This window comes from Podarcis cretensis (genome assembly GCF_951804945.1).
Source record: "Podarcis cretensis genome assembly, chromosome: 15".
In the NCBI taxonomy this organism is placed as follows: domain Eukaryota; kingdom Metazoa; phylum Chordata; class Lepidosauria; order Squamata; family Lacertidae; genus Podarcis; species Podarcis cretensis.
This window is the reverse complement of record NC_137185.1, coordinates 16,772,127-16,788,553: the sequence shown is the minus strand read 5'-3', so window position 1 is coordinate 16,788,553 and position 16,427 is coordinate 16,772,127. Positions and strand designations below refer to the sequence as shown.

General features: G+C 48.2%; 1 protein-coding gene across 2 annotated transcripts; it reads right to left on the bottom strand.

The window, feature by feature from the left end:
- Window positions 1-2,007: 2,007 nt before the first annotated feature.
- On the bottom strand, window positions 2,008-15,949 carry NCBP3 (nuclear cap binding subunit 3). 2 transcript variants are annotated; one of them, XM_079956160.1, is made up of 13 exons: window positions 15,649-15,947; window positions 14,996-15,061; window positions 13,237-13,342; window positions 11,872-11,997; window positions 11,483-11,614; window positions 10,162-10,235; window positions 9,160-9,268; window positions 8,723-8,822; window positions 8,486-8,592; window positions 6,717-7,011; window positions 6,063-6,220; window positions 5,209-5,376; window positions 2,008-2,916 (listed from the first exon to the last, which is right to left on the bottom strand). In XM_079956160.1, the coding sequence occupies exons 1-13, from the start codon at window positions 15,898-15,900 to the stop codon at window positions 2,681-2,683; spliced, it is 1,929 nt and encodes a 642-aa protein (XP_079812286.1). In that variant the 5' UTR covers window positions 15,901-15,947; the 3' UTR covers window positions 2,008-2,680. The 2 variants fall into 2 exon arrangements, with proteins under 2 accessions (XP_079812286.1, XP_079812287.1); XM_079956161.1 differs by lacking the exons at window positions 8,486-8,592; window positions 8,723-8,822 and having other exon boundaries at window positions 15,649-15,949.
- Between the last annotated feature and the right edge of the window lie 478 nt (window positions 15,950-16,427).

Below are 16,427 nucleotides of genomic sequence, written 5' to 3'. Positions count from 1 at the left end.
CAAAGGAATGAAGCCCTATTCTATCTCAAAACCACCAAGCAACTACTGCCTGCGGTCTGTTCATTTGACCTCACAGCTTGCTCCATCTTGAAAGCTGGGGAAGAGCACCCAATGAAATGTGCACCTGAAACATGCAAGTGAAATAGCAAATCCAAGGTACAAGCTTCACTCCTGCCACCAACATCCAACCTGTGCAAAGAAGCAGCATTCTAGTATCTCTGCTCCCTTGAAAAGGCTGAGCTATTTGTTCCAAGGCCTGCCACAACTTCCTGGTGCCCAGTCACTCTTGCGCCTATGAAGCCATCCACAGGCTTGCTCTGCTTGAGCTGTCACAGAGTTCTTCTGCAGAATACATGGCAGTCAGAACTAAGGCTCCAGGCTCCACAAACAGTGAAAATGCTGAGATCTGCCAAGTCCAGGGTAGGAACTTTACTTGCAACATGAATCTTTGATAAAGTATTAATTGTATTGATAGGTAGCTACATATCAGGCCTTAGGGGGGCACACACACTTGAACAGTCTTTTACAATGTTAAACACTGCATTTACTTACTTTTGTCAGGTATGATCTTGAGAAGCCATATTTAAACACATGAGGTTCAGTTAAATTTTTTAAAAAGGAAGCTTTAGAGACCAAATGCTGTTAGTTTATCCTCCCTGCTTCCTAGGCTCCAGGCTGCTCTTCTCTGAAATAAAAGCTCACAGCTCATGATCCCTCAATTTCCCAAAGCCCAAAACGTTTGTCTATGGATAAAAGTGGGAAAGGAGGGGGGCTCCCACTTTGCCAAGGGGAAGAGGCAGAAAACCCAAAGATGGAAGACTCATGGAAAACTTCAACAGGGCAAGGCAGTAACTTTTTCTGCTACAGGCAAAAAATATTCTGGGTGCTTCACAACTTCCTGCAGAACAAAGGGGAAGGGTGTTGGAGGGAGAGCCACACAGAGAAGGGCTTCCCAAGGAAGAAGGAAGAAACAACCACCTTTGGCATTGGGGGACATTTGTGGCAAGGGAGAATGAATCAACCAAAGACATTCATGTCATGAGAACAGAAATTGTGACAGAATGTAGGCACACTTCCTATGCTGGGGGCAGTGATCCACCAGAAACCGGCCCTTGCAGCTGCTCCCACCAGTTCCACTCTGGCTTCAGGCCTGAGTACCACACACAGCCAGCCTTGGTCACCCTAACTGATGATTTGTTTTAGCAGAGAGATGCAGGGGGCAGAATGCTATCCCCTGCTTAAACCCTCTGAGGCTTTCAATACCACTGATCATAGTATCCTGGGAGTTGGCATTTATTGCTGTGGTTCCACTCCTACTTGCAGGGCCACTACCAGACACCAGCACTGGCAGACAAATGCTCAGCCGCCTGGCAGCCTCGTTGTGTAGCCTGCAAGTTCCAGATTTTGTCCCACATGCTGCTTTACTTCTCCTAGTGGGGTGTGTAGTACGGATTTGTGGTGCAGCATCATCAATATGCAGATGACACCTTACTTGCTCCTCTCTGTTCCATCAGAATCAGGAGAGGCTGTGCAGGTGCAGCCTACAAACGGAAGCTCTGTCCCTCTCTCCACCTGTGGCGACCTGGCTATCCCTTATTTTGCATGCATTCAAGCGGCAATTTAAAATTTATTTGTTCCTGCAGGCCTCTATTAGGTAACGTAATTGATGTAATTGTCAACTGTACTTTATTGCCAATTGTGATTTTGCTTTGTTTTTAGATGTCGGTTTTGTGGATTGTTGCAAGCTGCCCTGGGCTCTTGTGAAAGGAAGGGCAGGGCAATAAGTGCAATAAATACTTCTAAGGCTACTACTACTATTACTAAGAACAATGATAATTTCAAAAGGGCCTGCACACTATGGGGCGGAGCTTCCATTCAATCCTATGCACACACACAACCATATTCTTCATATATATATATATATATATAATTTGAACTGCACATATGAAACCACCATGGTAGCTTTCACACTGTAGCCAACAGCAAAAAATAAAAATCACAAATATATATATATATAAAAGTTAGTATTTCCAATGCTGGATTCCTTTGAACGTTACAGATGGAAATAATTTTAAAGTTACTTTCAAAGACAAAGAAAAAGCACCTTTCGGGATTTCGTGTACCCTTTTCAGAGGCTTCCAACTGTTCAATCTTCATTTTAAGTAGGAAAGGATCCTGGAAACAGAAAGCCAGTTCTGGTGGGTTCTATCCAGCATTGCTGGCGTGGGCTGTTGCTGCCTTCACTTGGGATTTGCAGCCATTATCATTCCGGAGGAGGAAGAGCAGGCAGCAGCGGCCGCTGGAGCTGGCCCTCAGAGCCTGCCCCAGCTGGCAACCCGCAGAAGGACCAAGGAGGTCATCAAGGAAAGTCCCAAATCCTTTGAGGGAACTGCTGGAACCATTTTCCCCTCTTAAAAGAAACCAGTACGTGGAAAGCCTAAAGAACATACAAGTCTCCTACAAAACCCCCAACTGCTTTCTAGGGGAACAAACACACAGACATTCACTCACGCACTCTCAGCCAAGGTCACCTCTCTCTGCCCCGCAGGGCCACCTTGCACCGCAGGGATCGGACATTCAGCAGGGCAAGAGGCTCCTGGGTCACGCCGGGCCCGGCTCCCACTTTGGAGCCGAGGGCAACAGTCACCTGGGAGCGGCAGCAGCAGCACCCCAAAGGCCGTCACGATTCTGTGTCTGAGCCTGAGCTGCTCTCCCGGCTGATTTCGATCTGCAGCGAGGGCAAGTTGTCAAGGCGGCTCTTCTTCTGGCGAGACTGCTCCTTCTCTTTGATGAGGGCCCCCCAGGCCCGCTGGAGCTCAGAGTCCTCTTCTTCGGGAGAGGCCGACGACTTCTCTGCTTTCTCGGGGACCTTCTCCTGCACCTTTGCTGCGGATCCTAAACGGGTCCATAAGTTTGCTAATAATTTACAGAAGGAGAGAGAGATTGGAAGAAGAATTGTTAGCAGCAAGGAAAGGGGGCACTCCCAGATAAGCACCAACTCCTAAGTGACACATTGCCCAAACTGGGGTTTTAATGGGCCCTGACATTCTCTGCACACCGAGGGTGAAGGTGAGGCTCAAAGTGTGGTCCTGCTTTACCAAAGCATCCCCCTCATTCATAAGAACTTCAGAACAGCCCAGCTGGATCAGGCCAAAGGAGGCCCATTGAGTCCAGCATTCTGTCCTCACACCAGCCAACCACATGCTGCTTCTGAGAAGCCTGCAAGCTGCCTTGCTTCCCCAGCATTTAGACAAAGGCATCAGTCTTTCTTCCTCATTTTGTTATTCTGTTGAGACCTGTGAGGCCAGAGGCGTAAGAAGAGCCTGCTGAATCAGGCCAATGGCCCATCTGGTCCAGCATCCTGTTCTCGCAGTGGCTCATTCCACTCTGCAACTGGAACCAAATAAAAAGAAAAACCCAGCATCATTGTTGCTCTTTCCTTGACTAGGTAAGCACATCTCTCTCTCTAGGGTAATGCTGAATATGGAAGGGCAGGTGGACATTAACAGCTGGTTTGGGGTGGGGGTGGGGGGAGAGACAACAAAGAGCCAAATGTTGGCACATGAAATATTTTTGACTGAATCTTGTCAATAGCTCCACCTGGACCTGTGTTTCCTTGACTGTAGTTCCACCAAGCCACTCTTTTCAGGGCTGGCGCAAATGCAAACAATTCTTGATACAAAGCAAAACATTTTCAAATGGCTCTTTCTGAAGCCAGACTAATTCAATACATTGCATTGTTTGAATATATTACACCAATCCTGGCCCAACTGCACTGGCTGCCAATTAGTTTCCAGGTGCAATTCAAGGTGCTGGTTTTCACCTATAAAGCCTGAAACACCTCAGGACCGCAATGCCTCAAGGACCGCCTCTCTCCATATGAACCTACTCGGACTCTGCAGTCGTAATCTGAGGCCCTTCTTCACGTGCCGCCTCCAGGAGAGATCCAGAGGGTGGCAACACAAGAACGGGCCTTTTCAGCAGTTTGTGCTCTCTCCAGGGAGGTTCGGTTGGCACCTTCATTATACACCAAGTCTTTGGCTGATTAATACTCTGTGGCCTTTTAAATGAGTTGTGGGAGGGGGAATTATTGGTTTGTTTTTGTTCTTATTATGTCATTTCTGTTTTTATATTGTAATTTTATTTTGTGAACTGCCCTGAGATCTACAGATAAAGGGCAGTACACAAATTTAATAATAATAAAGAGTTTCATCTAAATCATACTCATCTTCACAGTGATCTCTCACAGTGATCCATGCGACAGTCATCTCCAGGCTTGACTACTGTAATTCGCTCTACGCGGGGCTGCCCTTGAAGCTGTCCCAGAAACTCCAGCGGGTGCAGAATGCTGCAGCGAGGCTTCTCACGGGGTCTCTGCCATGGGAGCATATTCACCCAGTGCTTTTCAAGCTGCACTGGCTCCCGGTGGAGTACAGGATCAGATTTAAGGTGCTGCTTTTGACCTTTAAAGCCCTTCACAGCCTAGGACCCTCGTACCTACGGGACCGCCTCTCCCGGTATGCCCCACGGAGCCTCAAGGTCCATAAATAGCAACACCCTAGTGGTCCCGGGCCCTAAGGAAGTTAGATTGGCTTCAACCAGAGCCAGGGCCTTTTCAACTCTGGCTCCGGTCTGGTGGAACGCTCTGCCTCATGAGACCAGGGCCCTGCAGGATCTGATTTCTTTCCGCAGGGCCTGTAAAACAGAGTTGTTCCGCCTGGCCTTTCGCTTGGAGCCAATTTGATTCCCTCCCTCTCTTTTTTCTTTTCCTTCTCCTGCGATGAGGCTACATTTTAATATTTTAATGTTTCAATATTTTAATGTTGTATTTTTAATTTTGTTTTTAAGTTGCAATCATTTAACTTGTTTTTATTATTGCTTGTAAGCCGCTCTGAGCCCGGCCTTGGCTGGGGAGGGCGGGGTATAAATAATAATAATAATTATAATTATTGTTATTATCTTCCAAGAAGTACAAAGCGGAATTCTCGCTTTGCAACAAGGAGTGAAAGTTAGGCCAAGAGACTGATTCACCCAGCCAGCACCACCATGCTGAAATCCCTGCTCAATCTTCTTTTGCCACACTATCATTTCTGCCCAATGGTTGAGCCTCAGCGTACTTGGTGATTCTGTGGTCCTCTCTGGGCCACCATTGTTTCTATAGGCAAGGTTGGTTGACATTATGTAGCATCTTCTCCCCCAGGGACTGACCTGACTTCTTCTCTCTGGTATCAGAGTAGAGGCCTTTTCCGTCCTGCTTGGGGATGCCCAGTCGACTGTGCACATCGGAGAGAGGCTCACGGTGGGACGTGGAGGGGCTTCCAGGTGGGGTGTGGGCTTCTGGGGAGTGCGGCCTCTTGCCAAGCCTCTGCCGAACATCTGGAAACAATGGAAGGAACAGTCACCCACTGGACTTAATTCTGCTTGCTATTATCCCCACATTCCTCTACCTGCTGCAAAGCACCCGTACCAAGCTGTGTGTATGGTAAGAAGCCTTTGATCCAGAAGTCAGATGGAAGGGTAGCAGTGACAGAAGGGTGGGAGAGGATAAAGGTAGAGCAGAGGAGGAAGACAATCCTGGGAAGGCAGGGGGAAAGCTGGCCCAGGATGAGATCACAAAGCGTCCCCTTCTGAAATGGATTCTGAGAGGTAGCAATGAGCCTCGTTGGCTTTCCAGCTCCAGGGTGGCATGTAGGAGCATGGTAGGTGCTGAAGCTGAGGACCCTCCCAGCAGGCAACTTTTAAGGATCAAAAGGGCCAATCAGAAGGCAAGACAGCAATTTGCAGCTTCACCAGATGTTTGCTTCAAAGCACGGGAAAATGCGAGAAGGAAACTGGAGGGTTGGGGGATCTCAGAGGAGACTTTGTTGAACATACAAAAGACATGAAACTCCTTCCTCTTCGGGCAAATAATTTTCTTATTTATGTACAATGCACTGTACTGTGTGTATTCAAAGTGCTTCCAGGGCATTGTATATCAATAATACAAAAATGCTTACAAAAACTAGATCTCCCTAAAGCAGAAGCAGACTGGAGCAGCCCCCTGACAGAGAGGACCCCCATACCTGATCTCACGGAGTTCAGTGGCTGGCGCGGGCTGGGGTTTCCCTGCCGCTTTTCCTCCAAGAGGAGCCGCACATCAGCCACTTTCTCTGAAGTCCCTTTGCTTCCAATTCGGTTCTTGATGTTGCTGGCTGCAACACTATCTGCTCTCATCGAGTTCCTGTGATGTTTAAGGAAAAAAAGAAAAACAATCCCTAATTGGCCCAAGGCTGTCCAAAAGGCCTTTCTGCATGGGGGAGGGGTTTTTTGGGGTGCAGGTGTGCCTGTTGGCGGTGAGGTCAATATTGCACCCTGGAAAGAAAAAGCTGAGGCACGTTGCTTTTGTTTCTCCTCTCTCTCCCTCAGTGTGCTCCCAAAAAGTAGTGGAGAGGCTAGCAGATCAGGCCTTATACCAAAATAAATATGCAAATTCCCCCTGTGTAGCTGGAAGACCCTCTCACACTCTGCCCCACTGAGCCAATGGGGATGTGCCTCCCAGGGAAACTAAAGGCCTTGAATGCAGAAGGCCCAGCCAGCCCTGTCCACTCGAGAAAGGGCAGAGCTCACACACTGGCACTCTGGCCACCACCTCTCCCTCCTGGCCCTAATGGGATGGCTCAGGCCACTGCTGCTTCACTAGGTTGCCTTTCTGAGAATCGGAGGCCTAGTGGACATACCTGATACTCTTCAGCTGAGACTCCACCTCGTCGGCATACATGGTCATCTTCATGCTCTTCTTGGGGGAGGGAGTGGAGATCATCTTCAGCTCCAGGTCATAGTCCATTTCATCCGAGTCAGACTCACTGGCTGCGCTGGACCGCCGAGAGGCACTCCGCTCCTGCGACTGCTTGAAGGCCTGCAGCTCATCCCTGTACTCCACAACCACCCGGTCGTCTTCATCCATGTCCTGATCATCATCATCTTCCTCCTCCTCTTCCTCCTCAATAGGTTCCTCAGGAACATTTACTAAACCTGCAGGGCAAGAAAGTCATTTTAAGAGACCGCATCAGAACTGCAGAGTTGGGAGGGAGCGACCTCAAAGTCATCCAGCCCAACCGTCTTGGGAAGGAAAGCCTTCACCACAGCAACACCCTTGAAGGGAGATGACCTCTCCTGGTCTCTGCTGGAAAAATTCTACAAAAGGATAACTCACCACCTTCCCAAGTATCCCAGCAATGGCTGGAAAGTCCATACTGGGGCAGAACCCGCCCTACCAAGGTGCAGCAAGGGGCACATGGGGGAAACAAAATAGGCAAAGGCCAAGGCAAAATAAATGGACCCGTTTGCATCCCAACACAAGCCTATCTGCTCTGAAATCACCATCACTAATTGTACTCAATAGAATGAAATGGTATGAAATAATTGTACTCAATAATATGAAATGGATTTTAACAGTTTTTAAAATAAGCCCTATAAATGGGCTAGCTGCAAGATCACAACTTCCAGAATATTGTTGGAAAGTTCTTATGTTGGATTTTAAATTAACTGTATAAGAATAAAATGGTTTTTCCCTTGTATTCTTGTCTTGTATGGTTGTTTTTTTAATTAAATAAAATCATTTCTGGTTTTCATAAGGAGTAATTTTTGTGCCTTCAAATGGTAGTCAGCCGGAATGAGCCTGGCTCAGCTTACTAGAACCATTTTTGTTCTCACAAGACTCTTCTGTACTTCCTTGAAATATTCATCCCGTACCCTGCCTGCTTTTCAGGGTGTTTCATTACCAGGTGTCTCTCTCTTTAGAGGCTGTTGGGTTAGTATACAGTATTCTAATGCCACATTTCAGAGCCAAAGCTGCATGACACATGCAGGCTTTCTATGTGACCTAAAACAGGGAACAGCAACAATGAAAAATCCAGCCCAACATCTTTTAATGACTAGACATCGGGCAGCAAAAGGGTCTTTTTCCCTTGGCTGTGCTCAGAGACCGGCTGCCTTTGCAGCTTAACAACTGATGCCTGAGTTTGCATCTTTCTTCCTGCCTCCATTTTTTCCTTTCAGGCCATATCTCTTAGACTGTAAGTTTGAAAGCAGGAACAGTCATGTATTTTACTGATTTGTAAGCCACTCTGGGAACAAACTAACCATGTTTTGAATAAGCAAAGCAAATGAAAACAAAAAGGTCTTTGCCCAACATGTCCTTGGGGTTCCCAGAGCAAATTGCATGACCCCTCAAGCAGCCACACCCCTTCAAGCAACCAGAGGTGTTGGCTTGAACCTCTCAAGCCCCTGACGGCAAGCAAGGTCACCCTCTTCCCCAGCATGCCGATTCCACAAGGCCCCTCTGCAAGCCAATAGCTTCTTCTGCCAAAGGGTTTTGCCTGCATGCAGAATCCAGCCGCTGTCTTTGTTTGGGAAAAGGAACCCTAAAGGAAGGCTTTGCTGTTCTCTGCTTTTGCAAAGCCCACAAACCACATGGGGACACATTGCACCTGTAGCTCTCAGGTACCTGAGTGGCGATGTTTGTAAGGAGGTGTGAGGCCAACATCATCCCCAATGAGAGTCCTTTTCTTAATCACGTCGCGGTGGAGCCTGCGTGAATGGTATCTCCGCTTCCTGGAAAGCCACAAAGAGAGGACACAGCTGTCACATACACTACCACCAAGAACAGAAGGAAATACCTGTCTGTTCCCTTCCCCGGCAGGGTGGGTCACAGAGCTATAGGCTGCCTCCCTTCCTCACTCACCACGAGTTGCTCAATATGCCTTTCATGCCTCCATAATTGGGATTCCCATATTTCATGTAATACTGGCTCCTCCTGGCAGCCCCAAGCTCCTTTTTGTCATCTGCAGGAGCAAAGCACAAGCTCAGGGACTACCGTCGGATACTTGCTTTAAAAGTGCCCATCCGATCAAGAACCCCCAATCGAAAACAATTCAAAAAACAGGATGCAATTTTAATCAGCAAGGCAGCAGCACAGGCAAGACACACACACCCCAACAACTAAAAAGGCCAAGGGAAGACTCAATTGCCATTCCACCCACCTAACCTCAGAAAATGTGTTTTCATAGAGCATCTAAGACCAAGCCAGGAGGAAGTGGGAGAGTCCTGCTGGAGGAGGAACCACCCGTCCTGTTTATTTTTATATAAGAACAAACCATCCCTGCAGGGGACGCACTTTACCTCTGGTAGCAAACCTCATGAAGAGCTTGTTGCCTTTGGCCAGTTTACTGGCTGGACGCAGGTCATTCCGCAAGAGGGAGTCTTCCTCCGCCTGGGAGAGTGTGTCCAGCTGTGGAAAGAACACCTGTTAGGCTCAATCTCTCTGCAGGGGTGGAAACTACTGCAAAGGCCTGATTGTTAAAAAGGGGCAGCAATTTCAGCTTCGCCTGAAGTCACATTGTGGGTGCGGAGAAGCCCAGAGGTCCTGTACCCCAGGGTTCAGAGAACGATCCCAGTAAGGGGTGGGGGAGGGCTTCTTGGAAGCATATGGCTGCCCTCTGAGGGGAGGAAACAGGAGGCTTAACCAGATAGGCCACTTTGGTGTGCTCCAGCAAGGCTCTGCTTGCCTTCTCATGACATTCCATGGGAGCAGGGAGGAGAAAGAGAGAAGTGTTCTTATATGGATAAATAGCCAAGTATTTGATTGCTGAAAGGTACTCTTCCTGGCAGCCTTAACATTATCAGTTTTTTATTACAGCTTGAAAAACAAGGAAAACATGATACAGAATACCCTGGGGGGTATAGGGTGGTATACAAATGTAATAAATAACAACATCATCAAGTACAAGCACTTTTTAAACATAAAAACTAAGAGAGAGAAAAGAAGGGGGGAAAGCAAAATACTTCTGATTCTTTGTCTATCAGCTATATAAACTTATGCAAAATACTTGCTCTTCTACTTTCCATAAACAATCCTTTTTTTCAGTCCTCAAACCCAGATAGCAGTAGAAAATATTCCTAGGCAAATGGGGAAATGAGTAAGTCTGCATCAGAAAATGTTCGGATGCCCAAGTGAAACATGCCTAATTTAGCACGTTTATTCTACTTTTATTCTTTATTCTTTTGAAACTGCCAAGTTCACCTAATGTTTATCCGACGCTAGCACCCATTCACTGTTACTAGTGAATTTTCCACGGAACTATAAAGCAGTGAAAATTTCCTGCCCCAGCCTCCTGCACTGACCTCGGTCTCATTTGGATGGTCGTCTTCCACCTCGCCCTCCTCCGTCTCATCATCAGAGCTCTCTTCCTGTTTCTCTGAAATGAAGTTCACACAAAAATGAATGTCAAAATGTGGTGTGTTCCATTGGAAGATGTGCTGCTTCACCACCTCCAACTGCCACAACTCCATAGAAACCACCCCATGAAGTGGGATCCCTCCACATGAAGGAGGGGAGAGGAGCAAGCAGCTTGTGCAACAACACACCAGCACCCTGAGCCACGTGGAGCTGAGAAGCAGAAGTCCATCTACAAGAGGGAACTCAACTGAGCACGTTCTCAAGGTAGAGCTTTGCTTTCTCACTGAACAGCGAGGGATGATGATATTCGAAAGGGCACACAGCTGAAGGGCAGGGAACCTGCTCTGCATGCATATGGCCCCAGGCAGCAGCAGTGGGGCTGGGAAAGGCATGGAGCCCTGAAGGAACAGAGGATGCTGCCCTATGAGACCGAGACAGGCCTCTGGTCTCTCCAGCTCAATACTGCCTACACGGACTGGTAATGCTCTCCAGGGCTTCGGGCAGAGAGGGTGTAACCAATGTCAGTCTCACAAAATTTAAGGGCATGTGATGTCACATCTATTAGTTTGAATGGCTTTGCTCTGTGCAGCACTAACAATGGTTGCCACCCTGGGTTTTTTCAGTGATCCCAAGGATCTGCATACCAAGGGGTTGCTCTGCCAGTGAGCTCAGGCCCTTTCTGTAAAACATTCAGCGTTGTCTCAGTGATGTAACTCAGTGCCAAGCAAGCAGTTTCATAAGCACATCTAACCTGGGCTGCAGGTAGCCACCTTGAGGGTCCCATGTGCCAGGATGAAAATGTGACCACAAACATCAATTTTTAATATATGACTGTGCACAGCTGCCTTACGCTGCCAGATTCCGCTGGCAGCTATGGCAGCTCTCAGAGGTCCTTCCCAGCCCTGCCACCCCAGAGTCTTTTCTCCCTGGTGACAGAGACACAGCACACTGAACTTTGAACCCTGGGCTTCTGCCACCCCGCTTGTAGCCTGCCTTTTCTTGAAGGAGCTCCAGGAAGCAGCGACTTTACAATGGGATTTGTCCTTTGCAAAGCTGAGAAACAGTGAGGCCTTGAACCAGCACTTCACACAGCCGAAAGCAATACTCCAACCAGTGTGCCACCCTAGTTGGTCCCAAGGGTGGCACTCCAGACATGCACTGAGCAGCTCTGAGTGCAGATGCCCAGGCGAGCCATGCCTCAAATGTCAGAGCTCAGGGGCTCCCTCCCCAGGGACCAAGGAAAGGTCAGCTTCCAGAAGCATCTACCTTTCTTGCTTGCCTCCACCACCGCCACCTTCTTGCTGTTTTCTTGGGGTTTCATCTTCTCCTCCTCAGGCATAGAGCTCATGTTGATGAGCGCTCGGGTGGCTGTTACCTCATCAAGCCAGACAACGTTGCCTTCAAGCAAAGCAGAGAGCCAGTCGGTGGCCCAGCCAGATAAAATGACAGTGCTGCAATGTCCCAATGCACAGGGCAAGCATGAAGCTTTGTTACGGTTTGCCTTGTGCATGAGGTGAACAATCCTGCACTGTTAGCATCTAAACACAGAATGGGGAGCGGGGGGACATGACAGACAGACAGACAGACAGAACTGGGCCCAATTCACCCCACATCAGCCAAGAGAGCCAGGGGGTTACACACCCTCAGCAACTTACATGAAGTGTCATCCAGCCACTCGATGTGAGCAGGAGGATACTCCTTGAAATAGGCAAAGATGTCCTGGGTGCTCATTTCATCAACACCACAAACGTAGATGGTGTCCAGCCGGACTTTTGGGATGGCTGCAAAGAAACCCATTATCTCCTTTAGCTGCCAGCAACAGGAGGAAGAAACACACGATGGGGAAAGGGAAAGGAAGGGCACGAGAGGCCTCACTAGGTGGCAATGATGAAAAAGTCATTGCAATTTGCAGAGAGGCAAAGAACTGCAAGAGAGGAAGATGGTGGGGAGAATAACAACCCACCTCATGAGACATTTTTTAGGGGCAGGGTTTGAGAAAAACTATTGCGACTATTTTATTTTAGATTGAGTCAGTTATGTTTTAAAGAGAGGGTTTAAAACTATTTGCATTGTAGCAGCACTTGCTCCAGTTTGTTGATAAAGCTGACTCTTCTTTCCAATTTTTAAAAATCCTCTAGTTTACTACAATGCTGATGTTTTCTGTATTCAGTATCATTTCTCTCGCCCTTTTCCTATATATTCTCAACAGGTAAAAGCCAAGCTGTTGGGCTCAATCTCCAACATGGGGGCATATTTACGTAGAAAAAATTATAAACCACTTAATAAAAGCAAGTCTAAGCAGTGTACATACATTAATTCTCAATAATAAAATCACCCCCAAAATAGGCATACATAACTAGATTATGCCTGTGTTGCCAACTGAAACAGTATAGTTAGCATGCCTGTCTAACGTTAACATTTGCCATTCTTGTTTAATAAACTGGGACATTTATATTTCTAAATTTATTGACAGTAAAAAGTATATTTTATATGCTTGTGTATAACTTAACACATGGATATCGGTATTATTTCTGTGATCATTACATTTAGAAGAACATAGCAAATTATGCTTCTTAATATTAAACTAAGTTTAGTGCTGGTAAGAAATAATGCATATATTTCCATTTCCTTTAAAAAAAAAACAAACCCAGAAAATACCGATTTTCCCCAATGCTTCAAAATTTCCAGAAATTTTATATATTGATGTCCCCACCGCCCCTGTTACACATGAACACTTTAAACATTGTAACCCAAAGTGCTTAGCCAGAAGGCTCCACATATTTATACCACAAGTCATTTCTTACAGATATGATAGCTTGTGAAAAACTGGAAGTTTTCCACCAACAGCCTCTTCTCCCAAGTAAATAGATTTTATTGCTTTATAAAACAAGAAAACTCACGAGGAGGAAAAGCCCCTCCTTCACAAAGGCCAGCTCTGGAATCCCCTGATACAGAAAGGAGACTGAAGCTCCAGAAGAACAAGATCTCTAGTTGCTTAAGCCACACACAGCTCCAAATACCTTTCTTCACCATGTCTCGGTCCAACGCCACATTTCTTTGTGCGAGATTCACCTCTGCACGGAAATGAAAACGCTTTGCTCTTTGCTCCTTCTTCTCGATGGCTTCCTACAAAAAGCAAAGGCATCAAAAAGAGAAAGAGCCAGCTAGTCAGGCATCATAGGCAAACCAGGAGTCATAGAGCAGCTGGCTCCTGACACAGGAGGAACAGAGAAAGTTCATCACAAAACCCTACAGCTAAATCCCTCGTCTGACAAAGGATTGCCTCATTACCTGACACAGATCAGCAACAAAACTTATGGTCTGGTACTTCAGGAATGACAGGCCTGTTCCCTTACAACAAGCCTCCATGCAGTTTGGACACTTCTGCCTCTCCCAAACTCGGTGACGAAATCCAAAGTAAGTATGGTGGGTGAAGTAAAACCTGGAGCCAAGTTAGCGTTGCAGCAAAAAGTGCCCAAAGGAGTGGCTTAAAACAGGGATGCAAACATCTGAGGGAGAATGCTGGAGGCTGGCTTTTGAGGTACTTACAACAGTTTGGTGACACAAACTCTCTTTGGGTTTGATGGCTGGAACCTTCCTCTCAGAAGACAGGCGTCAACTGGCATAAAAGGCTGTTTGGAAGCAAGTCCTAGCTCTACTGCTAGTACCAGCAGATCCCCCCCCCCAACAAAAAAGGGAAGAGTTTCCTTTCTGAAGTAAAACTCCTCTTATAAAACAGAGCAGTAGAGGGGCTTTGCAGCCTCAATGCCATGACACTCAGATACTTCGTGTAGCTGTGACACAGCAATCCACAGCTGCCAAGAACTGCTTTCCAGCTGCCTAGGGAGGTCTCCCCTGCTGAGAGCCTGCCTCTCTCCACCTGGGCTAGGGCAGGGCCTGACTGGCCTCATAAGGACTGCTGCTGCTGCGGTTGCTGTCCAACAAGGACTGGAGTATTTTGGGGAAAGTTTTGTTGGGAGTTTTTGCTGTTGTTACTGATATTAACTTTTTGTATATTTTTATGTGGAAATTGTTCAGTTTGGTTATGTAGATTTTAATGTGTTATTTTTATGACTATTTGCTATGTTTGTAATTATGTAAATCTTTTCATATTGTAAGCCGCCTTGAGCATTGTTTTAACTGTGAAAAGGCGGCATACAAATAAAATGATGATGGTGGATTCCCAGCAGCTGCCACCTTACGAGCCTCCTACACGTCCAGAGGTGGCATTCTCAGCCCTTCAAAATAATACCTACATAGGCTACAAAAACACAGAAAGAGCCATTTGGCTCAACCCCCGTAACAAACCCAGCCTCTTCAATAAAGTGTTACAGCACAGAAATACTGTGTGCAACAGCCAAAGACAGCTTGTGTCACAAACATAAAGGTGCCCACTTGTCAACTGAATGCGTAAAAAACTAGAAACATAACAAATGATATATCAGCTGTAGAAAAATAGACCAACTGAGTCTGAAACCCGCCATTTGCTAGAGCAGGCATGTCCAACCTGTCGATCACAATTTACCATTCGACCGCAGGGCATCCCTTGTTAATTCTGGACGACTGCATGATACTGAAAGCTCCCCCCCCCCAAAAAAAAATAGCTCAACAACTTTGGTGCAGCCTCCCCCAAAAAAGCTTGACACCTTTGGTCAATCCAATGGGAAAATCACTGCCAGTATTTTTGTGGTGGGAGTAGACTGCAGTCTCTTGGGAGTTGGACATGCCTGTGCTATAGTTTCAGGTTTAGTGTAAAACCTCCAAGCACGCATGGAATACCTTTGAAGTGACATCAATCCCAGTGATGAAGCTCCCGGCTTTGTTTTCGTATCTTCTGCTGGTGTCCTGAAATGAAAACAAAATCATAAGTAAAGCAGATAAGCAAGCTACAATTCTACATCGGGCCATACACAGGTGTTGCTTTTGAGGCCTCAGAATGCCAAAGGACACCAGACGAGAAATCGTTTACTGATAAAAGTGGGGAGCCCGCTACTGCTGCCCACCTTCCGTCAAGAGCTCCAAACCAGGTGACCTTCTTCGTAGGGCCAATTCACAAGGCCGCTTCCACCTGCTGCAGCTTTTCCCTCGGCCAGGGCAAAGGGCAAATGCAGCCAGCGGCTCCCTCTGCCAAGCGACAGTAGCCCACTTAAAAAACAAAAGCGGGGCCTTCTTGAAAGCTGACCCCGGGGCTTGAGAGTGCCACGGGCCACCCTTTGTCTTCCGAGCTCTCGCCGACCTGCCAGAGCCCGGCCCTGAGTGAGGAGGCGGGTGCGGAGGGGTCGTAGCCCCCACCCATCGCCATGCGGGGATGGGGGGCACGAGGCCCCTCTATCCGTGGTGAAAATGCACTCTGCCCATGCCCAAGGGAACTCTCTTCTCTCCCGACTTTGCAGGCCCGAGGCATTCCCGCCCCAGCCCCCTGTCTCCGTTACCGGCAGCAGCTCCCTCAGCGAGCGCCGCACCGGCACCTCCAGCTCCTCCTCTTCGCCGTCGTCGTCGTCCTCCTCGTCTTCGTCGTCTTCTTCTTCTCCTCCGGCGGGGGCGGCGTCGGGCGGAGGAGGCGCGGCGTCTGGGCCCGGTGGGGACGGCCTGGCCTGCACCACCAGCAGCTCGCCCTCCTCCACCTCCATGGGCTCCGGCTCGGCCGCCTTCACGGAGATGCGGAGGCCCCGCACCGCCGCCATCGCCTCACGAAAAAGCCGCCGCCGCCGCCGCCGCCGAGGGAGGGAGGGACCGGAAGCAGGAAGGGCCCACAGAGGGAAAGGGTGTCCGGATGTCCGGAGAGAGCGTCGCCGGAAAACGGCAGGGGGCGCCGATGCAGAAGAGAGAAGAGGCAGAGAACGGGCCCAGGACGGACGCCGTCTCGTCATCGCCCCCTTCAGGCGCGTCTCGGAACAAAACGTACCAACAGCTACCAGCAGGGTTTAGGCCGGGCCAAGCTGGCGGACTCTGACCGGCAGCCTCTTCGGGGCGGGCAGGGAGCACGTTCTTCTCACTGCAGCTGCTGCCACCTTCTTCATCTCTGGTGTGCTTGTCCCCTCCTTCCATAAATTGGTCCAATCCCTCTCTAAACCCATCCAGGCTGGCAGCCACCACTGCCTCTTCTTGTGGCAGAGAGTTCCACAGTTTAATTCTGCGCTGCTGCATAAAGAAGGTCCTTTCTCTGTTTTGCTTGTGAATCGCCTTCCCTTCAGCATCAAAGGAGCAGTCC